The 23996-nt window shown below is 39.3% G+C and overlaps 1 protein-coding gene across 7 annotated transcripts in view; it reads left to right on the top strand.

Annotated features, from left to right (window-relative positions):
• LMO3 (LIM domain only 3) overlaps positions 1-23996 on the top strand; it is a 76325-nt gene that overhangs the window by 10805 nt on the left and 41524 nt on the right. For all 7 annotated transcript variants that reach the window (XM_067559164.1, XM_067559163.1, XM_067559168.1 and 4 more), the window contains one exon: positions 1277-1490. In XM_067559164.1, the coding sequence (XP_067415265.1) occupies positions 1285-1490 (206 nt within the window). In that variant the 5' untranslated portion in view covers positions 1277-1284. The remainder of the gene's footprint in view (positions 1-1276; positions 1491-23996) is intronic.

Genomic DNA, 23996 nt, shown 5'->3' with positions numbered 1-23996 from the left:
AAAACATAAACTTATAGGCTTGGCTTGAAACACTGGGGGGAAAAAATATAGTAATGAGTGTGTGTTTGGTGCCTGCCTGATGCAATGCAAGGAGCCCTGTTAGATGTTAAAATAAAGTGGGAGGACTTTGAGATACTGGGGGCAGAGGTGGGAAATGCTTGGATTTTTAAAGATTAAGCTGACAACTATGCCGACTTGGTGTGGGGATTCAAATTAGTAAGCTAGTGACATTTGTTTTTTAGATCTTTGGGGCAGGTGTCCTTTTTCCCCCTATGCACGGTAAAAACTAGTGTACTCGGGCCCTACTCAATACAATTAAGGATCATTTCCATTTTTCCTAGCCATCCATCCCCCTCCTCTACCCATTCTCCTTCAACTTAACTGGCAACTTTGTAAAGATGGCAGTTACTCAACATCTCCTTTATAGGTGGCATTTACTGTTTTATCTAAAGCTATAAGATTGCTATTTACATCTCTTCAGGAATGTTTGTTATAAAGAAGGGTGTGTGTGTGTGTGTGTGTGTGTGTGTGTGTGGTTCATAACATGGCATTTTTCTTTAGCACTGTGTACTGGCCAGAGTTGGGGAATCAGAAGTGGACTCTGATCTGTTTGCCAGTGAATCACTGTTCGACCTTGTGCACGTCATGTAGGGCCAAGAGATCTTAGGTGTCATTTAGTCTGGATGAAAAGTGCTCACAGTGGAAAATAGGTGCTGATAACGTTTCACAATTTGGTCACTTTCTTTTGGTGCCTAAGTGGGAACTGAGCTCTCAGAAATCTGGCCCCAAATGTGGGTGTTGAACACTCTTGAAAATCTGGACTTGTGCCTTGATTTGTTTCCATCTTCCCACCTATAAAACTGGGAACGCTTGTGCTTAATATTTGTGAATCCTTTGGATGTCCCTATGCTAAATATCATATTAGAATATTTCTTGGCTTCTAATTCAACTGTTCCTCAGACTTCTTCAAAGTTTTGGCCATTAGAAATTTGTCATTTTATATGAAATGGGATGGTTGTGGGTTTTTTGGTTGTTTTTTAATCCCTTACATAGCAATGTTTGCTATGTGACTGAGAAGCCAGGGATGGTAGGAAGAAGGTAAGGAATCTAGCCAGTTAGATTAAATGAATCTTAATGCTATTGTCAATTTGATATTAACTATTTAGATCATGCACTTTGTCTAAAGAGCTGTCTCTTTATGCACTAGGAAGAAAAACTCACACCTGGGAAGGGCAGAATATTTGATCTCATTCTTCTCTCATTTGTTTTATTTCAGGTATACAAATGCTCTCAGTCCAGCCAGACACCAAGCCGAAAGGTTGTGCTGGCTGCAACCGTAAGATCAAGGACAGGTATCTTCTAAAAGCCCTGGACAAATATTGGCATGAGGACTGCCTGAAGTGTGCCTGCTGTGACTGTCGCTTAGGGGAGGTGGGCTCCACCTTGTATACCAAAGCCAACCTTATCCTTTGTCGCAGAGACTACCTGAGGTAGGAGTTGTTGTTGTTGTTTAGTATGTAAGCATTGTAGTCCTGTTCTGTCTGTCTTATGCATTTGAGAGACCTTGGAAAAATAAACATGTGACTGCTGTAAAATCCTTGCCTATATTAAGTACTGTACAGACAAAACAAATGCCATGATAGAGAAAATATATTTTGACTTGAAGTAACCTGCTGCATGCCGCCTTTTTAAAAAAAGAAAAGCATTGTACTCTGTGTAAAATGTATAGATGCCAGCCTGAGAGCAGCGGAGTCTGAAGCCTTCATTTGATAAAACAAGGAGTGCAAAAGCAGTGTAAACATTGTAGGTTTCCCACACCGCTGTACTTCCACCTCACACCTGGAGAAATCCTTTTTATAGCAGTGCAGAGTTCTACATTTCTAAAATGCACTAACATGTTGCAGATGAATTGGTCCACTTAGATCCTGCTGGTGCGTTTGAACATAGCGCCGTTTGCAGCAGTACTACGTTGAGGTACACTAGGGACCGTAAGTGCACCTCAGCCAGGTCTACGTGGACCAAATAATGTACAACATGTTAGTGCACATTGTAACTCTCACCCTCGGTAAAGCACCCCATGGAGACAAGCCCTAAAATAGATTAGATTAGATGGTCGTGAGGGGGCATGCGGCCACTTTAGAAAAAAATATAGCAGTACAACTTAACAGGAAGTACTATAATGGTGATCATGGGTACTTTAGTGACTGGCATCATTACATCTTCCTACCTTAATGATGATCAGACTGTGGGAGCGGAACAAACATGTGACACACAGCTCTATGCTGCTGCTGCTGCTCGATACCTCCCATTCAGTTATACATTCTCTGATCTGCAATACAACTTGAGGTGCTTCAAATGCAGTCTTGTGAACTGAATGCAAGGTAATGGAGCCCAGCATAGAATCTGGGCCCTGAGATGATTGTGGTGAGGGTGCTAGTGACGTAGCGAGTGAGGTCTTATTCCAACCAATTGGTACAGTTGCTTGAACCATAACTAAGGAAATTATTGTACAACTGTCGGTCGTAAGCTCATGTCCAGGATCTCAAAATGCCACCAGGAAAACAGCAGTTTTTTCTGCAATCTAATTTCTCTCCTAACTTTTAAACTAATTTTTAAGAGCTAATTTTTTTCTGTTGCAAGTGATGATGCAGTTTTGAAAAAGGTCCTATGAAAATGCCATTATGGAGTTACAGATTTAGGGGTGTCTTTCTATTTGCTAACAGCTAGTGCAGCAAATTTGGGATCTTGAAATCAAGATGCGTTCTCACTTCCTCTCAAAACAGCGAAAAATGATCAAGCATTTGGAACATTAGGCAGTTTTGTTGTGTGATGCAGACTAGAACCCATCTTGTTCTTCCATGGCTGCTTGGACTCTGCAGGGTTAGCTGGAGTAAAACTTGGTTTGCCAATAGATAGAGCTTGAAGACATTTTGACCTTATATGCAAGTAAGAACGGGGCCCATTTCTACATAGTCACTTGTCTGAATATAACCCCCCTTAAACTGACTTATGTGCAGGTTTCAACATCCATACACCGTATTTGCTTCTTTGATCAATGTAACTAAAACCAACGAGGGAGATAAATTGTGTTGCTGTCAGATTTAAATGTTTCTGATCTGTTGTGGATTACTCAATCTAATCGTGGTGCTTATTCTGCAGTGATACTTGCAAGTGCATAGACTCAAACTTGGTATTTACACTAAACTTTTTAAACTGATGCATTTAAGGTAATTGCAGATAGTCGATTTGCCTCATTGCCTCATCTACTTAGTTATGCAGTGAACCTGTACAAGTGATCTTCATTTTAATGCTAATGCAGAAGCTAGTTGCTCTCTAGCATTGTAGGCAAACAGTTCACAAAAATATGAAAGCTTATTTGCTATGAATATGAAGAATAAATTACTTTGTACTCACAGATTAGGATTAGATCACTGCTTCAAACTAGCCTCTCAACATCCTTTTTTATTTTAACCGTAAATGGAGTCTTAGTCAGCTACATGTAAAACAAACTGTATTAGCTTCCTGTTAATTTATGTGGTGCCCTCTAGAGGATTTGTGACTTCAGTGATGCTATAAAAAGAAAGTAAAATAGTTTTTTAACTTGTCTTTCTGTTCATTAGATTTTTCAATAAAACAGCCATTCTAGTGATACGATAGGCAGTAATGCAGCCACTTTGAGTTTTACATGGTCAGATTATCAAAGTGGGGGTGAGGGAGGGTGTCCTAAGTTGGTTGGTTGGTTGCAGAGAGGCTTCCTATCTTTCCTTTCTACAACTCTTGTGTATGAGCTTAGAAATTCATTCCGAAAAGTTGTTGTTCCTCAATATCCGCACCTAGATACCATTGTGATTGGCACTATATAACCTCCTTTAGAAATCTGGAACTCCTGAACTTGATTCAAACTAACTCTTCTAGTTAACATTAAACTAATTTTACTTTTAGCTCCTGGGGGAGTTTTTAAGCAGAAGACGTCTCTGTAGTAAGATATAACAAGCTCTGTCCCAGAAGATCCATTGGTCGCCGCCTCTTGAAGCCTTACATGTGAGCTGTCCCAGTGATTTCAGAGGAACAATTCACATCAGTTAGAGGAGCAGTTGGGGTGGGTGCTACAGGAATGAGACCTCTTCTCTTAATCAGAAAGGAAATTCACTTGTATAAAGAAAGGGCTTGGTGTTAGAAATAACTTTCCATGAAAATGAGATGCAGAATATAGTTTCCCTGCAGGCTTCTGTCTCCTGCTCACATGCTCTTGAGTTAGGAAGTGAAGACTTAATTTAAGGAATTTAGGTTCACTCTCCTATTTTGCATCCAATTATAGTAAATGGAACGTACTATTAATACAAACAGTTTTTCTTCAGAAATGTGAAATGACATCTTAATGTGTCGACCTATCCCAATCTGTCCTCCATTCTGATTGGCAGCATGTCCATTTACAAGAGTGATATTCTCTTTGAAATCTGTCATTATGGCAGTTAATGACCAGCTGTTATGTTAACAGCCCTTGGGCTGTTAACATATCAGACTGGTTGTTAACTGGAAGGTTATTACTTATTTAAACCACAGGTATGAATTGTATGAAATATGCTTTAGTTGTGTATCACAGGGAACTTCTACAAAAAGAACTTTAAAATGGAAAGCTGCCCATTGTTAACCTTTGGGTGACGGGTTTTTTCCTTCTCTATCTGCTCACTTGACTTTTGCATGTTCATTAGCATCACAGGGCAGCATCCTTGTTTTAGGTGCAAAGCGTGCGCAGCCCCATCTCAAGCTTTGCTCCTCCGCTTGCATGCACACATGTACCCCAATAGATATTTCCAGGTGCACAACAATTTGTGCCGCACATCTGAGATTAATGTCTAGCCCAAAGTATAAAATGAAAGACCGACAATTACATGTAACTCAGTTGCATTAAATAATGAGCTTCCTCAGAAGCAGTGAAAATATGAAACTACAGCTGTGCTAAGCTAGTAGCAATGTAGGTCAATCACCCTTTTCACTTAGGTTTTTAACTACACAAACCCTGCTGAGCGACCAATGACTACAAAGTGCTGTTTCATTCCTATTTAATTTTGGCAGCATTTCACTGAAGAGCAGACATTCACATAGCTAAATTATCTTCACCGTTTCTGGTTTTAACTCCGCTCCGTGACACTAAATGTTGGAGTGCACATCTCTGCGTAAACACAAAGAATATGGTTTCTGACTTTTTAAAAATCCATCTCAATATGGAAATTGAATTAGAACTTTATTACTTTTGCATAATAAATTCTCTAGCCAGGCAAACAGATCACGGGAGAAGGATTTTCAAAATATATATTAGGGTGGGCTTTTTTGTGTGTAGAAGCTTTGAGGGAAGGGGAAATACAAAACATTACAATTCTTCCTCTTTTTTTATAGGCTTGATGATTTAGCTTGTAAATTTATTATAGACTTTAAAAGTATTGCTGAACAGCTATAAAGATGACGATTACTTTTTGCTAGGGAAGATGGTGGATTGTATTTTATTTCCTTTGCTTTTGGCTGAAGACTTCAGAGACAAATCAAGTTTAAAAAAATATTGGCACATATCTTGTGAATAATGAAAGCAGACTACAGAAAGTAAAGCGTTCAGGCATAAAGATATTGCATCTGTAAAATATTTAGATTGTGGAAGGATGGATAAGGTTTGCAGGCTTCTAAGTTATGAATTGTTTGAGTTTGATTCGGTCTTGCCTGTACAGTTGCCCTTACTCCAAAGGCAATTGTTTAAAAATACATAATAACAGGAATACTTTAAGAGTGAAATTCAAGAGAATGCACTTTCAAAATGTCTCGTGGTCTGGTGCTAATTACTAGATCCTGGTTTGTTTGGTTTTTTCCTTCCTTAGTATAGGGGGAAAGGGCATTTTAAAAAAAAACTGCAGATATGTAGGATGTTAACTCATCCAAAAATACATAGATAAGCTCTGGTGTTTTCCTTGGACTATACTAGGAGTAGTTGGGTATGGAGTGTATTCTTAACTGTACCATACTTAATCAGCTTTCTTAACTCCGTGCAGGAACTGTCAAGGAATGAAGCACTAAGTCACACTGAACTCCAAGTTTACCCACTAACAGGTGTTTGTGGGATTGGAGCATAAGAGCTCACTTTTCCTCACTAAGGGCCTAATCCTGCAAAGTCTTACTTAATTGAATATTCTTGTTGGAGTCCACAGGAATATTCATATGAGTAAGTTTGCAGAAATGGGTCCTGAAACAACAGAAATCAATAATAGATCAGACATTGCATCTTTCTGTTTTGGAATATTTTGTGTAAAAGACGCATGTGTTTAAAAAAAAATTACACTAATTATACACGTTGGCTTTTTCTTAAACTATTTTATAAAAATAGCACTAGAAACAACTTTTCCAATAACTACTAAAGTGTTTTGTGAGATCTCCAGGACACCTTAATCTATTGTCATGCGTGTGTCTGTATAATTTATCAAACACTGGTAACTAGTAATACTTCTCTGATACAATAACATCCTGCCTAGTTATACCAATTTATGTAACTTTCTCCATTTTAGTTTAAGATTGCATGTTCAATTACACTAAGAATTAGTGTTTAGTCACATGTTGAAATGCTGTATTATAATACAATCACTAAAGCATAATCTTAAAAGTTTGCAGCTATCTAGTGGTACCATGTGTGTTTTACTCTTTTCTGGTAATTCTTTTCTTCAAATGTGCAGTTTTTAATAGTGCTTTAAATATGCCACTTGGAAATTAAACCCCACATAAAACTAAGCGCGCAAATGCTCCCTCATATAAGGCTCCTTGAAAACCAGACACTTAGTTTAACAATGCACAATCTCATTAATCCTATGGCTGTGCTCAAAGAATTTCAGGAGAACTGAAAGCAGATGTGAAATTTTTAGAGAACTTTCATATGAAAGTACACTACATATTGAAAATTGCTGCAGCATTTAGTGACACTATTATATGGTATTTAAGTGGCAAATAATTGCACTACAAAGATTTTGTCAATTGATAGTTGCTCAATACAATTTAAAATTATTTTATATAATTTTAAGCTAGCCCATACAGTTCTATACCAAATTCTATAGGATGGCTTAACATTTCTAAAGGATTTTGTTCTATATTGAATTTTATAGCATTTAAGAGTTTATTTTATTTTAGTATCTATAGTATCCTCTGTTTCTTCCCTGTTGAATTCTACATGACTCCTCCATCGGTAAAGTCAATTACGAAGATACTGTAATTCATCTATGTATAGAGTATTAGCTATATTTAAGTAGGTTGCTTCTGTAGGTGTAATTACTCTCAAATACACACTGACTGTATAAGGTTTGCAAGGATAGGAAATTTGTGTTCTAACTAACATTAGCAATGTTTCAATATCAGATTTATAGTATATTCCTTCAATGCACCTTAAGTGCTGGTTTACAATATAGTAGTCTACAAAAATAAGAGCTGCATAATTGTATGCCTGCATACAACAAATTTTAATACTATCTGTCTGTCTGTCAGTGCACGGTGTGGAACCAGTTTTTTTGGGGTTTTTTAAAAGCTGGATTCAAATTTCCATCCATCTTACTTTGTTTGTTGGTACTGTCTGCAATTTTCCTGAATTTCTTTTGTAAGGATATTTTACTTCTCATTTTTATAAATACTCTACAGCATGATTTTGTTTTGGGGAAGATAAATTCCTGACTCTTTTACTGATGGCTTAATTTCTAGCTTTCAAATGTGACTTAGATGTACTATACTTTCCTTTTTTTAACTTTAACATATGCTTGTTCCCCAGTATCAAATGTAACCTTTCTGGTGGGTTATAAGCAAACTAGTAATTTCCAAAGAATGTTTTCTAAGGTATCCAAGGTAAATATTATGCAAAACTTCTGACAGATCAAACAAAAGCTGTTTGATAATAAAGCAAAGTCCAAAACTTCTGATTTTCTTCAATCTTCCCAAGAGAAAGGGATTTTTTTAAAAAAAAAAAAAAAAAGGGGAAACACACCATGTATTTTTCTCACATTGAAAAACTAAATAAAATTTCTCGACAAATACATATTTGAGGGCCAAAATATATAATGTATGGACAATACGTGATTGCGGTGATAAAGGATATCAGTTTTTATTTAGCAGTCATAGGTATGCTAAAATATGAGGGTATATATTGTTACCAGATGCCTTGTGTTTTGAAAGCTTATTTTCCCCAGTGGAGACTTTATGGTGACATGAAAGGCCCTTTAAATAAATCTAAATGATATCCCCATGCTTAAAGTTTGTCTGGCCCAAATATAGTACTTGAATTGAATTTCTGATTCTAATGTTTTAAGAACTGAATTATTGAAGCCATTGCCAACCAATCTTATTTTAGTTAAGCAGTTATAAATCATGGCATTTTGGTGATTCTGCTATCTTGTATCCTCCTGTTGCTGAGTCTCCAAATTTATTATAAATTCATGGGCCTTTAAACATTGGTCTCTTGAGTTCTATATTTTCATTGTTTTTAGGTGGCCGTGGAAATGATGCATCTATTTTATTTCAAAATGTTAGACCTTACTACATCCATAGGAATACACCGTTCTTTTAAGAATATATATATAATAAAAAACCTCCACCACCAAGTCATCTTTTGAGCACAAGATGGACAGTATAGTTAGACATACCTGACTTTGCAGAAAAAAAATGTTCTGTTCCGGAGGGCATACTTGGGATTAACTGCAGCCTACAGTAACTAAATTTCGGATTTACCTACACTGCTTATTCTGCAGTTTTCTAATATTTAGAATGTTGTTAAATATATCTTTTACAACATTCCTAACCCAAAAGTATATTAAAGTAGTGGCACATCTTTACCACAAGGACACAAACAAAACTCACTTAAACAGCTGAAAAGTAAACTCAATATTTCAATCAAAATCAAATAGAAAAGGCATCATTCTGTTTTCAAAAACTAAAGTATTTCCACTTAAATCTCCTAAGCCCTTCACATTTAGTTTAAAAACCTGTTATGATACAAGAATGTGTTCTGGGCCTGATGGAGGCATTACGTGATGCAATTCTATGGGCTGTACTATGCAGATCAGATGATGATCTTCTTTTCTGGCCTTAAAATCTGTTTCAGATATGGAGCAGTCTATCACAGCATTTAAACATATGCTGTAGTTTCAAATATTTGAGTGGCCCCATTGACATCAGTGGGGCTACTCCAGGGCTTGTCTTCATGTACAGCACTACAGCTGTGCTGCTGTAGCGCTTGAGTGAAGACCCTGCTACACTGACGGGAAAGCTTTTCCCATCAGCATAGTTAATCCATCTCTGTAGCTGATGGGAGAAGCTCTCCCAGCGACAGTGCTGTCTGCAGCGGGAGGTTAGGTTGGTATAACTCCTTCGCTTGGGGATGTGGCTTTTTCATACTCCCGAGCGATGAAGTTCTACCGATACAAGTCTATAGTGTAGCCTTGGCCTTAGACCAAACTCTAACTTCAGATCACAACTGCAACTACCATTTGCTTGGATAGGAATTGCACCTGCATGACTGAAGACACAAGTGGCTCCAGTTATTAACTGCATGAGGTTTTTATTTGAATTACAATTAGATTTCATGTTTCTGTTTTGTGACACATTACACAACACAACACGTTACAGAAGCCTTCACTGAGGAAAATCACTTCGGTATAATAAAGAGTGTGTTCAGACCTGGATTGGTATTCCATGGGAAAGTCTCCTGCAGGTTGTGTTAAGTGGCATTCTGCAGTACTATAATTTAAGCTTTTCATCTTTTCTTTTGCAAAAATGATAATGTCTTGTGTTAGCAGATGCTGGATGAAAGTGAGAATTGCACAACAACTAAAGATAAAATTGCTTATGGGGAGAGAAATCAGGGATTTTATTGCATCTTCCTTTTACATTTTGAAGAGGTGAGAAATAAACAAGGGATGTCAAGTCTTGTATCCTGACACACTGTAAGGGGATGTATGTTGTACTATTTGGAAGGGAACTACATAAAACCAAACTGCAAATGTCACCTTGAATTTACAGCCATTATTTTCATATTATGTTTTTGTGGTCAAGCCTTTGAACCTAGAGTTTGTAAGAGAAAGATACTAGGGGAAATATGATTTCTCCCCATCACTATATAACACCTGCTAGTTAGTTAAGTCATGGGATAACATACAGTTTTGTTCCCTCCCCCCAAAAATTCTCCAAACATTGCACTAGAAATAGTTGAATCATAGAAACCAGACCAGAAAGAGCTATTTGGGTTGAACTAAGCAAATACTAGGAAAAAAAGAATCTGACAAAACGTTCTCTAACTCTTAAATGAACTGATTTATTCCCTATGTGTGGCCCTTTTGTGTTTACTTTCCATAAACATTTGCATATATACAGCCAAGTTTTAATGTTTGCTCAAAGTAAATTTCAGCGTCCTAGAGGTGAGTATACATGTGTATGAATCCACAGTTCAGTCTTACCACTATTTGCATCAGAAATACTTGCGCGCTTATCTAGTCAGGGAACAAAAGTCATACATACCATGTAACTTCTCCACAAGATTACAACTAAACAGCAGTGCTTAAAGAGCAAGTATCAAATACGCGCAGAGAAATGTTTGCATCAATGCCGAGAATTAAAAACAGCACCAACATTCTCCTGTTGAATACGCTTCAAGAACACACACAACTGAGGAAATCACTATTGCTAAGGAAGATCTTTGCTGAGAAGGAAACTACAGTCGTTGTGTTACGTGAACTGGATGTAGATTCTGAGCCCTTCAGAAAAGGTGTCTGTCTACTTCCTAGCACCATGAACCGCAGAACTCAGCTTGGGACTGTCAGTCACTATGCACTAATTAATTATTGACTCACGTCTACTGTTGTGTATAGTCCATTCCTCTTCTAGTGCAGAACCGTTCCTTATCCATACATCCTGCTTTATGTCCAAGGCTGTTACAGTCAGAACTGTAATACCCCCTCTTAATATAGAAAGAAGTCCTCTATAAAACACTTAAGATCCCCATAAGCTACCCTGGATCCTGTGGGCCCAGAGGGCTAAAAAAAAACCCCAAAAATCACGTTGTAGCGAAAATGTTCCGTATTGCAAATTTGTGGGGGAAATACATTTTTCTGCAGATTGGTGGAGGAAATGATTAAAAGGTAAATGTTTAGCCCTAATTGCTGCAAAGAAAACTTTCTAAATGTGAATTGTTCTCACACACACACACACACACACACACACACACAAAGAAGGAGGAGGGTGAAAGTTTACTATGGGGCATCTTGTAATAAATGCTTTTAGTTATATTATTTACTTTTATTTGGATACCTTAAAAACAAGTTACTTTTATCTAACCTTAGGCCTCTGTTCTAAAAACACACAGCAGGTGCTTGACTTTATAACTCCTACTTTCACAGTAGTCTATATGGCAGAACCACCATCTCAACCCCCAGCATGCTGGGGTTTTTGCTCATGAAATGCTCAAGACCCAAGGCTGCTACTGGCTAAGTGCAAAATTGCCGTCACAGCGATCTGGTGAAATCACACAAGCTTTACACCCTATTTGGCTCCAGTAGGTCAGTCAAATTTCTGGCTTCTACACTCAAATTAATTCTCTTTCTTCCCTCCACCCCCTGTCATTTTCAGGTGGTGTGAGGAAAGGGTCACACACTGTGTAAGGCAGTTTAAAAAAAATTGAGGTCAACTGATTTCAGCTAGTGATTAAAAACTAAGGCAAGGCTTTTTTTAAAATAGGTGATTAAAGTTAGGCTCAGACAGCCTGATTTAGATATTTAAAGAGGTGCTCTGATTTTCAAAAAATTACTGAGCACCCAGCAGTTCTCACTGACTTCAACCATGACTGCTTGGTGTTCAGTCTTTCTGAAGTCAGGCATCGTTTTCAGCTGATTAAATATGGCCTCACTATGGACCCTTTTTTTTTTTTTTTTTTTTTTTTTTTTAAAAAAAGATCTTGGTCTCAATGACTTGTCTATTAAATTCTGCATTGAGAATAAATGAATTCTGTGTACTCTAGGCCTGTTAAGTGGTAAAATTTAAAAAGAGGGGCGGACAACAAGAAGCACTGTGATCTCGGGGCTAGGGAAGAACTTTAGTCAAGACTTTGGGCTCCACTGCAGACACTCATTGATCTTTAATTTCTGGGCCTGTTTCCTCATTATGGTCAAATACCAGGATAATGGCTCTAACCCCACATACCTGAACAGCTGAAAATTCCTATAAATGTTTTCATGGTGGGGATTTTTGTTAAAACATAATAAGGTATAAATGCTTCACTGTGTGCGACAGTGGCAATCATTCAAACAACTTCAATATAGTATTGGATATTTATAGTAGGCAACAATTAGAAACCATTTAAAAAAAAATCCTGTCTGTTAGAAATCAGTTTTTCACAGTAATCATGAAATCTAAAAGAGGAAATGCTACAAACACCCCAACATCATGCTGTTTTTAACAATGTTGACCATAGTCCCAAATTTGTCAGAAGCATTTCCTAGTGCCTCCTCAAATGATTGTCATAATGCTGCTAGTCAAAAACACCCAGTGAATAAAAAAATATTAAGCACACATTTAACTGGGTGTGTCTCATATTTTGAGACCCTTTAATATGAACACACACGTGTCTGTGAGACTCCCATTTACCTTCCATCTCTAGGTACAACCTTGTCTGATCACTTTGTTGCCATGTACATTACCCCCACCCTGTTTTCTTGTCTCCCATGTGTTTTTAGGCTAGTTCTCTGCACTTTAGGAACAAAATTATATTACTGTAAAGGAATAAATCTTTATCTGCCAAAAGGGTGATACTGACCATTACAAGTTCCTTTACAAATTCAGATGTGTGTCTTAAAGTGCTCAGGATTCCTTTCTTCTTCTACCAAAACAGGTAAATACTTTCCCTGATTTGCATTTTTTCCCTTCTCCACCCCACCAAATATACCTTCTATATTTGGGGAGGGGGGAACCCACCTTTAATCTCTACAGGAACTGGTTTATTTGTTAAATCTACTGTAGTTTGGCAGGTTCCCAGTCATTCATTCACAGGAACCTACTGTGTCTGGCAAAGTAACTCTGGAACTAAATATACTGTGTGTATTTTTTTTAAACATAGGTAGACTTGCCATCTTAGGAGATAAAACATCTAGGGTAGATAAAAACAGGTTTTCCTTTGGTGTTTTTTAAAAAGCAGCTTTTAAGCCTCTAAGGTTATTTTATCAGACACACACTCTGCTTTTAAAAAAAAGCCAAAAAAAACACTTTGGCAGCTTCTGTATTTTAACCACCTCAGTTCCTTTGTTCCAAAGTCTAATTTCTCCTCCCCATTAAGTGTGATCCTGCAGGGGTTGTCTCTCTGAAAAGTAAGTTCTTGCCCCCAACTCTTTACTGGGGAGTGCTTGGATCTGAATTACATAAGCAGTACTAGAAGGTGGTATTCCTTTTAGTGGAGTATCAAACAGGTCTATTGATACAAGAATAAGTGTTCCCTTTCCACTAAAATGAACATTGGGCGGGGCAGGTGGGATGGAAGAGAAATAACAGGCATGTTTCATTTCCAGGGAAATCCTCCCATATGGGACAGTTGTGAGTCTAGGTGCAGGGCTGGAAAACCCCATAGCTGCAGACAACTCAAGGTCCAACCCTATGGACTTTCAGACCTCAGAGGAGTGATATGCAGCCTTACCAGTGCTGCTCCCTCAAACTTCCATTGTTGGAACTGCAGTGGTAGTGTATCCTCACATGGAAACAAGTCTAGGCACAGATAACCATACAGATTTAAAGTTCTTCTCTCAGCAGAGCTCCAACGGGCTGCGCTGCACTCTCAACAGCCCCTTCACTAACCTAACCGCCAATGGTGCTGTGCATTAGTTTACAATACAGTGGCCTTAAAGGAGCACGTTTTTGATAGAAGGCATAGAGTAGGAGTTGGAAGTTGGTTTTGGTAGTTTCTCCTCTGCATGCTTCTTGGATTACTAGGGGAAGCCACCATATAGAACAGCTGTTGTGTTGTCAGTATCAGGTCCCCAAATACACCATGCCCATTCTGAGGGGCTGACTTGGGTGGGTGAAAGGCATATGTCAGGGTAATCATTCCACCTTGGTCCTACTGCCTACCTTAGGGTGGTTTTTTCATTTCCTTGGCCCTCTTTGTAGCATGGTGTATGTACATGTGGCTGGACAGGTAGGCAAAAGCAGGTGTGGTTTTGGTTATACAAAATCAGAGGATGCAAAGAGGTTAAGAGTTGCATTGCACTTATCCAACTCTCCAAAACCTTGGGTGTGGCAAAGAGAGAGAGAGAGAAATGGCTCATGTTTTGGACCACCTCTTATTAACACTTATCTCTGATCAGTAATACTTTTGTTATGGACTGAGAATGATGCAGAGGTTTATGAAAACTTTGCTTTTAATTATCACTAGTTTAATTTTTATTTAAACCCTCCTCCCAACGCGAAACAAAATGCTGTCAACCAGCCAGCTGTACTTTACCAGACAAGTGCCAAATGAATCTGGCCACTTGCTATCAGTTGCCCCCCCAATCCCCCTCATACTGAGACGATGTGTAAAATCAGCCAAAGAACTCCAAGCCCAGTAGTATAAGATTCAGTTTGGAACTGAGGGGTGGGATGGAGCTTTGCTCACACGCTTGAGACCTGGAGATGGAAAAGTTTTGGTAATGGAACAAAACCTGTAGTAACCTGCTCTCTGTTGCCAGAAAGTCCCGTGCCAATGTGCTATCTTCTCAGTACTAAGCATAGAGAAAATATAAGGGGTACTCACCAGCTGGAACACAGAGTAGCATGCAGCAAGTCACAGCTAGTTACAAAATGGCTACCTTAGGCTTGCAGCTGCTTGGCTGTGCCAAATTTAAAGGGCCCGCCTCAGCAGGCATGCTGGGAAAAAAGTTCCAACAAAGGGGCAGCTTTGCTCTAGAGTGAATTAGTAAAGAGCAGGAAATGATTGCAGTAAGTGTTCTGGGGCAGGAAGTATTCCACTTGTCTATATCTCCACTAGTGGGTCATGGCTATGGTACTTTCACTACATAGCTATTTGCAGGCCTTACAAATGCTTTCCCCGATGACCCTGAGCATATTGAATGTGGTGTTTGTTGCCTCTCTACTACTATCTCTAAAGCTTGATCAAGTCAGAAAATCAGGCTGGGCAGATGAAATGTTGGTTCTCATTTATTGTTGCCCTGATATGTTCACTGGGGTGTTTCCAGAAAGAATGATGCTTAAGGCTGTTTTTGGCTCCAGGTTCAGAACTGCCTGGCCTAAGTGAAGGTTCCCATACCTTGTGCTAGAAGTTGATGTACTTGCTGTGGACTGAACTGTTCCAGTCCAGCACCAATTTTGAGTGTTTTTTCTCTTTCTTCATTAGTAGCTGAGTTACTGGCAGCCAGTTGGGAGGAGACGAGAGACTCTTCTGGGCACAGGACAAAAATAAAATTGCACACTTAAGTGATTTTTATATAATATCATCTCCCTGGGTGATTTTATTATTTGAATTGCATGCGGTGAGCAGGGATTTCATTCACAACTTGCCACAGTGACTCCAAAAAGTCCCATAAGTTTATATTATGCTAACAGCAAAGCACAGCATTTTCTTTGTGCTTTTATTTATTTATTTATTTGATTAAAAAAAAAAAAGCTGTCTGTGCTCTATTATGGCTTAAGCCAAAGCCTGTAGTGGGTATGCTATAGAGGTGGGGTGGCCAAACTGTGGCTCTTTATCTCCTATACCTCCCCCCTTCTCTGCCTACCAGACCGGGCTTGAGCGTCTGCCCTGTGGCAGGGTGGCAGGGCTAGAGGATTCTGCCCGGAGGGTCGGGGGGGGGAAGGGGTCAGTAAGTTTGGCCACCTCTCTATAGATGCAGGGCCCAGAGGCATTGCCTGGGGATGCTGTAGGAGAGTGCACAGCAGTGCTGGGTGCTCTCTTCTGCCCCTCTGGTTATCTCATTTCTGATGGCTGGTGCAGAAGGGGGGCGAGCAAGTCCTTGTCTTCGTTCCATCTATTAAGGGTGTCTAGTGATAGCTCTCGTGTCTCGCAGCTCTTGCATCAGGCAGAACAATGACTGGCATTTATGGCTGGCCCTTTTACTCCCATATGCACCTAACTGGCATTAGCCGAAGTGGCTGGGACATTGGGGTGAACCTAGTCTTTTGGAGGAAGTCCTCATAGTTTTTTTTTGTTTTTTTTTTAAAACAGCCAATAGAATTCTGTAGCAGTGGTACGAATCTATAATACGTTCTATGAGCTTTGAGAATAATTTCTATAGTCTTTTTCCACCAGGGTCATCTGTGGATACTGCAGCTAGAGTGCCTTTCAGTCCCAGTGGTCACTCAATAGGACTGAGTTGGGCATATTTTCAGGACCTTGTGCAGGGATGCACAGGTTTCCTGTTTCAAAGCATTTCATAGCAGCAGGGCCCCATATGATGATGTACCACAGACCGAAGTCATAGAGGGTTTTATGTCTGAGTCTTTCTCTGAAGGCTTAAGAGGGCTGGCAGCCTAATTACCTACCATCCTTCTAGTTTCTGTGTATTTTGGTTGGGAAAGAAGAAAGGTAATGGCCACGAATACCAGTATGTAACCAGCTTTCATGGTGCTGCAGATTTTAGATCATCGTTCAAAGGTCAGAGAGAGGAGCATGCTCTTGCTTAGAGTATCGTGTGTGCCTATGTCCAGCAAAGGAACTCTTCCTGAGTGGATGAAGCATTGCACTTGTACTTAACCCCTGCCCTGGAACACACTTCCAAGCTCCAACCACAACAAAGAGGAAGCAGGGGCTAAAGCATTGGACTGGGATTCGGGAGAGCTGGGTTCTGTTTCTGATCTGTCACTAGCCTGCTGTGTGACGCTGGGCAAGCCTCCCTGTACCTCAGTTTCCCCATCTGTCAAAGGGGATGTTGATACTCGTGTCCTTTGTACACCACTTGAGATTTACTGGTGAAAAGTGCTGTATAAGAACTAGGTATTATTTAGACATTAGCCAGAGTGATTGGCACCTTCTCGGAGTGGTGGGCCTTTTCCAGGGTTCTCTTTTTGGTGTTCTGCCGTTGTCATCCCTGCCTTTTATCATTTGTCCCCTGCATTTAATAGAGCTGTGTGGCTCTTCCCTTCTCCTGATGGGGAGGCTATTGTTTTCCCTCTGGGGGAGCCCTCAGGAGGGGCTCCATCCCTTCATCCCAGATGTCAAAGAAACCACTGTGGGAACAATCAAAAAACCAAGGATGAGGGTTAGTGCTGCACAGCCCGGGATACTTTAAGCCACTGTTGTACCCTTCCAATCCTGGGCTGCTACAGGGGCCAAAGCAGACTCAGTATTATTTAGACAGCCCTGGAGAGTTAACTACACTACAGCAGCCTCTCTCCAGCTACCTATGAGCACCAGCACAGCCCAGAATCTCTGCTGTGACCCTGTCCCTGTTGCTTCCTCCCACTCCTAGCCCCTTGGGTTTTGCATGAGGGTGCTTGGATGGGAGCCTGTGATTGTCTTCCTCAGTTCCTGCATTGGGGGAATTCTCTCCCAGCTGGGACCAGGGCTTTTAGCGCCCTTTCATGCTGCTCCAGTCCCTTTATTGGGCATAAAGGGGTGAGAATCTCACCACAAGATCTCTTATGAGAGCCCTGGACCTTGCAGCAGATGTTACTGCATGATGCGCACAGTATTCTGAACACCACATGCTATTTTAATTCCAGCCCAGACCCTCTCCTGCTCTGTTAGATGCGTAGTGGATCTAGTAAGGCTACAGATTGTGCCAAATAGTCTCAGCATTACCAATGCCAGCTACTCTCTCTCTATTTTTAAAGGCTATATAATTCCAATGTCTTTTCTCCCTCTGTGAAGTGACTGTAAATTTCTTTTCTTCCAACAACCCTACCCATTAAAAATAATAATTAAAAACAAAAACAAAAACCCAGTTATCAGATGCAAAATGAACTATGGGCCTGACGTAAATAGCTGTGTAGCTGCCTCTGCAGAACATGCTGCATACCAGCTGCTTGACTTAGGCTAGCCTAGAAGGGAGGAATCCATTAAATATCCATAGCAGAATTTTAAGAAATCTCTTTTTTTATCTCTTTTTAAAATAACCACTCCCCACCGCCAACCGTTCTGTCACTCACTTTGTATTTATTTCCTCACCAAGGAGCTATAACCAAGATCTTTCCACTTTTTTTAAGTAAGTGTTTATGTTCCCCCCAGACAGTCTGCTTCCACTCGCGTTTGCATGTGGGGCTAAATCCTAAAGTCCTCACTCAGTCAAAATCTTATTAGTCCAGAACAGGAGTTTTCCCCTGATTTTTCTAGGTCACAATATGACTCTGTACCTACAGATAATTTTGTTTTGGATCCGAGAACCTCTGTGTCTTACTAATGTTCGCTAACCCTCACAATTACCCTAAGAGGGCAGTAGATGTTTCACTTTACAGATTGGCGAACTGAGGTACTGGAAGAGTTTAGAATGCAACCCTGAAATTCTGAATAATATCTGCTCTTGACACTATCTATTCTAAACATCTAAGGCCCACATTACAGTAGAATCTGAGCACCTCACAATCTTGAATGTATTTGTTCTCATAATAGCTCTCGTCAGGGGAAGAGCTGTTAGCCCCTATTTTATAGATGGAGAAATGAGGTACAGATCCTCAAATGTATTTAGGCTTCTACCTTCCATTGATTTCGGATCTCAGCATCTGACCAGGAGGGTCCAAGTGCTGTTGAATGATTGGGAATTAGCTCTTTAAGTCAGAATGTAATTAGCAGATCAAGAGCTAGAGCCTACATCATTTATGCAATGGGAGTAGTCCCCCTGACTTCAATGGAATTACTCACGGGAGTATAGTTAGTTGCTTACATACTCATTTGCAGGATAGAGTGCCAAATTAAGCTTGGTTAAAGTTTGATAAAGCAGGATGAGATTTTTTAAAGGGACACAGTGTTTGGCCAAAGTCTGCTGCCACTGACTTTAAATCAGAGCAGAGTCAGGCTAATGCTGAGCCATTTTAAAAAATCCATCCCCTAACGTTCAGACTCACAAAGGGAGACCACTGCAGATGGCTTACAGAAGGCCATAAATATGGCTGAAATGGAATAGAATACCTTGTGCTGTCCACTTGCATGGGGGTGCATTTCACCCAAAATGAGACCATGTTCCCTTTCTCATTAGCTTGGTATTCTCAGGAGAAATCTTTATAAAATAATTTTTTAATAAAAATAATTATTCAGCATATGTTTATTAGTTAAGCAGCATAGTGAAATAGGTGCTTATTATGTTTTTACTATTTAATATACATCCCAATCTACCTTGCTGGGTTTCCACCATTTCTTGTAATATTCAATCAAGCTCTTGTTTCATGAGAAATGTGACAGTGCATTGTTGGCACTTTACAAACCTACAGCCCTCGGCAATTGTTAATGAGAAGGCAGGGTTTTTTCCCCGTTCAGGACACAATGAGATTTTAGACAGATGAATGCTAAGAGAACCCTATGTACCAAAGGCAATGTTTACTGCATGTAATACATATCATTGTTTGTCTCCTGTAGTGAAAAATACTTGTGTCATGCTGTTCAAATGTACTCCTGACAGAATAGTGCTTGCTATTATAGGGTCCATTGCTTAAAAAAATGATATACTGACAGAAATACAATTTAAGAAAATTTAACACCAAGGGTAGTCGACCATGTAGGCTACTATTAAGGGGCCAAAACTCAAGGCCAAGGTTTTATTAAAAAAGAGAGAGCGTTTATTTGCTCGTAGTAGGCTAAATTTAAAAAAAAAAAAAAAAAAAAGGAAGGAAGGAAGAAAAGAGAAAATCGAACTTGCATTCCTTGGTCTCTAGTGTGAAGAAAATTAATGAAAGCAACAGTTCAATAAGATTTTATTGCAGAAATGTTTAAGTGAAACATTTTAGGAATGCTTCAGAATTTTTAAACAGTTACTTACCATTTAGAGTGCTGTAATACTACAGTGCATAACAAATTGTTGCTATTGGATGCAAGGCACACCCAATGCTTTTCTTAAAACGTATAAGACCACCTGGTTAATTTGAATCAGTTTATGCATTCCACCATATTTTTATTTGTTTTAGAAAAATATTGAGATTAACGACTCCGCAACATGCACACACACTGTACTCTATTTGATTGGCTACCACTTAAAATCATGTTGTTGTTGTTGTTGTTTATTACCCAGTAGAGAGACAAACTGGCCAAATAGGATTTAGATTAGGTGTCTTGATACTGTGGTATTTAAGTGCCTATATAAAAAATGAGTTTCAAATTAAGCATGAAATACAAAAAGACCTAGTGCAGCCAGATTTAGCTCTTCCTGTTCAAGTTAAAAGTTAGAAAGCATGTGTGTGTGTTTATATTATAATATGGGGGTAACACTATCAGTGGAGTTTACCAGTTAAACACCACATTTGCAAAAATGCTCAGCACCCAGCAGCTCCTATTGGGACTCTTTTATGGCAAGATTTTCTATAAGAACTCTTCTGAAAATCTGGCCATTTAGTTTGGTGCCTAAAATGGATGTTGAGCTTTCTTCAAAACTGCTCCTTACTTTTCTTAAGCAGGGGTTCTGTGACTTTGCTATGGACTTTTACATCCTATGCCGTATGCACATTAAACCAAAATCTTTTTAGGGAGAGGGGAAGTCAAGGGCTTGAGATAAGTATGTGCTATTGACTATGTACAGTGCACTATTAAAAAGTCAACAGTTACACCAGTTATTTCTAATTCTGAAGAGAAAAAAATGCCATGGATTCTCAAACAGCACCTTTTGGCTGCCACCCACTTTTTTTTATTTTATTTTTTTACTTTTATCTGTTTTTTATAGCAATACAAATAACAAATACATATAGCAGTAAAAAAAAAAAAAAAAAGCAGTAAACAATACTGAATATGTGGTATTTCCTTCTCATTAATTGGTTAAAAAAAGCGAGAGCCAAGCTAGGTTTGAGTGCTGGAAAGAGATCTTTTACGTCTGTGACATAATTTTTTTTTTTCTTTGTAACCCTCTTCCTTTTATATGAGGTACCAAGATAATTGCGTACAATTTCACCATGCTAATAGTAATGGCATGGTTCATGTCTTCGCACCCTACATTAGCAAGATAAGCAGAATACTTGTTATCCAATAAGACATGCATATGCCTGTGGATTGCCACTACAATAAAAACATACCCTGCTGGTATGAAGTTATTTAATACTCCCGAAAAGTGTCCTAAATCCTTTACAGAATATATAGCAGAAGCAATCCCTGCTTTGAAGAGCTTTCAGTCTTGGGGACTGACCTGCACAGTAAATTTACTCATGGGAGTAGTCCCATTGAAGTCAAATTAAATTTTCATGGGCAGCACACGTGTCTGAGAATCAGGAACTAAAGGTTTAACAAGTAGTTATTTTTTAACAAATTAAAATTTAAAAGTTACACATTCAAATTAGCAGAGCTGTTATCCTGTAGAGGCACTTTAAAATTAAATCATACTATATGTTGTAAAAAAATGTTTGTGTTTCTTGCGTTACCTTCAATTTATTAAAAGGGGAAGAACTAAGTCTGGTTTCCTTGTTATAGTTAATATTCATGCTCTCTTTTTTTGCTTTACTCTCAGATAGACAATGAGAATTATCAGTGTCAGTTACAGTTTTGGAGTCAATTTCACTTTTAGATCCTGAGAAATTATATGGGTTTCAAATACCACACAATGATTACTCAGTTGTTTAAAAATAGTTTGCATTGCAGATTTTTTTTTAATTGTGTAAACACTGAGATTTGCTTTTATAAAACCTTGGGGATTTCTTTTTAAAGAAATGTGAATTTTGGGCCAAATTTCAGTTGAGCAATATCCCCTTGAAAATTGCTTACTTTTTTATGGTGACCATTGTAAGTCACATGTTGTTGGCAGTAGAAACACCAACTGCTATTTATTGATAGACAAAAAACAAAACACAACCTGAAAAACCTTAGATGGGGGACCAGTCAATCAGAATGAACAAGATATCCATATAAAATCTGTAATGGACTGGATTCCTGTTCAGTTTATAATAGTGCAGCTGCCATCTTATGAGGGAGATCAAAACCAATGTAACATAAAACCTTTGGCACTATTCGTTTTGCCTTTCTTTCCACAGTGGTGGAATAGTACATATTAGAGTGAAACGTGGGCTGATAGCTACCTCCTACCACTTTAGCATATGTCAGGCTTCATCTCTTTCATAGCAAATCCCCCTATGAAAAATGGCCACCTGCAGAAAATATTTGCGGTCATTAGCTGAGTGCCCAAGCTGTTGGCCATCCCAACATGGAAAAGATACCAGTGAGAATAAGCTAATAGCCAAAGTGGGTGACAAGCGGAGAAAGATAACAAATGGAAAAGTGCTGGGTGTGAAAATCATCCATGAGTGTGAAACTGGTAAGAGCAGTACAGAAATAGTTTACCTGTGGTCATAACATGAATTACAGCAACTTTAAGGAACTGGAGGCTCTTTGAGTACAATAGAAGAGTATTTGTCAATAGTGGAGGAAAAATATGTTGGGAGCAAACATTGGGTAAGAATAACATTCTACCATGTTGCCTAGGGAAAAAAAACCAAAACAGACACGAGTTAGGAAGCTGGGGTGCTGTGACCGCTGCCTCATACTGGCCAGTAGTGTCTCTTTGATTCTCTGTGCTTTCCCAGTCTGTTCATTGTATTCACCTGTTACCTGTCATGTTTCAGCTGTAAGCTCTTCGTGGCAGGGATCATCGTTTTGTTCTGTGTCTGTACAGCACTGAGCCCAGTGGGGTCTTTAGCCATGTTTGGGCCCCCTCGCTACCTCCACAGTACTAATAATAATAATTAAAAAAAAACCCTCCGCTGTTTAACAGTTGATTAAAAGCTGCAAGATGGAAGAAATGTTCCTGTTAGCATGGCCAAGGTTGCCAAACAAGGCACTGAATGAACCAAAATGGGGGGAGAACCATCACCGTAAAACTATCCAAGCTAGAGAAGGTGTTCATTTGTTGTATTGTGAGCGGCGTGGCTTATTAGCTTTTAATTATTTTTAACTTTGGTGCTGTCACTCCTGTTCATGCTCCTGGCCAACTTTATGCATACCATTATTTGCTATTTTTTGGGCCAGTCCTTCAAGCCTTCCTAATGTAAGTATCCCATTTAAGTCCATATGAATTTTTGCCTGATGAAAGGTTTATGTTCATACAATTTAGGGACGTGCATATAATGAAATATAATGTAGTGATACAAGCTTTCTCCACTGTACAAGAGTATATCTACACATACACAGATACAAATCCTGCATCCGAAGTGCACTTGCATAAATATTGTGATGGTGGGTGTCACCAAATGGCAGTGTTACACATAGTATTACAAGCTCTTTTTATTAGGCCATGTCTACATTGCCGCCGCGGCAGGTATTGATGCAGCAGCATCAATTGAGCAGGTTTACGTAGACCCACTCAGTCAATTGGAGAGCGCTCTCCCATCATCGACTCAATTGGTCCACCTCCCCGGAAGGCAGCATCGACGGGAGACGCTGTCCCATCAATGTAATGTCATGAAGACACTGCGTTGCATAGACGTAAGTACGTCAATGTGAGATACACTAGTTACATTACGTAACTAGCATATCTCATGTCGATCCAGCACAGCAGTGTAGACCAGGCCTTAGTGTGAGAGCATGGTTCAGTCTTTACAGAAATGCTGTATTATTTTTGTTTCTTGGGGTAGCTGTTGCAAGCAGGAGACTTTGCTCTCTGCCTTAATCTCTCTATCTAAAGTCAATTCTTGGGGCAGAATTGGTCATTGGTGTTTTGGCTGACATTCCTGAAAGACATGCTTACTTACCTGCCTGTTTGTGTCCACCTCTGTTCAGGAGCTTGTGTATAAAGTGTAACTAAAACAAGTTACACTAAGGGCTTGTTCACACTTACCCAGAAATTCGGTGGCAGTTGACGGGAGTTACGCAAACCATGCAGAGTAGTTTGCGT

This window comes from Emydura macquarii, unplaced genomic scaffold (genome assembly GCF_026122565.2).
Source record: "Emydura macquarii macquarii isolate MOO-44397 ecotype Brisbane River unplaced genomic scaffold, CSIRO-AGI_Emac_v2 contig_2205, whole genome shotgun sequence".
NCBI classification, from domain to species: domain Eukaryota; kingdom Metazoa; phylum Chordata; order Testudines; family Chelidae; genus Emydura; species Emydura macquarii.
This window is presented reverse-complemented; position numbering and strand designations above follow the sequence as displayed.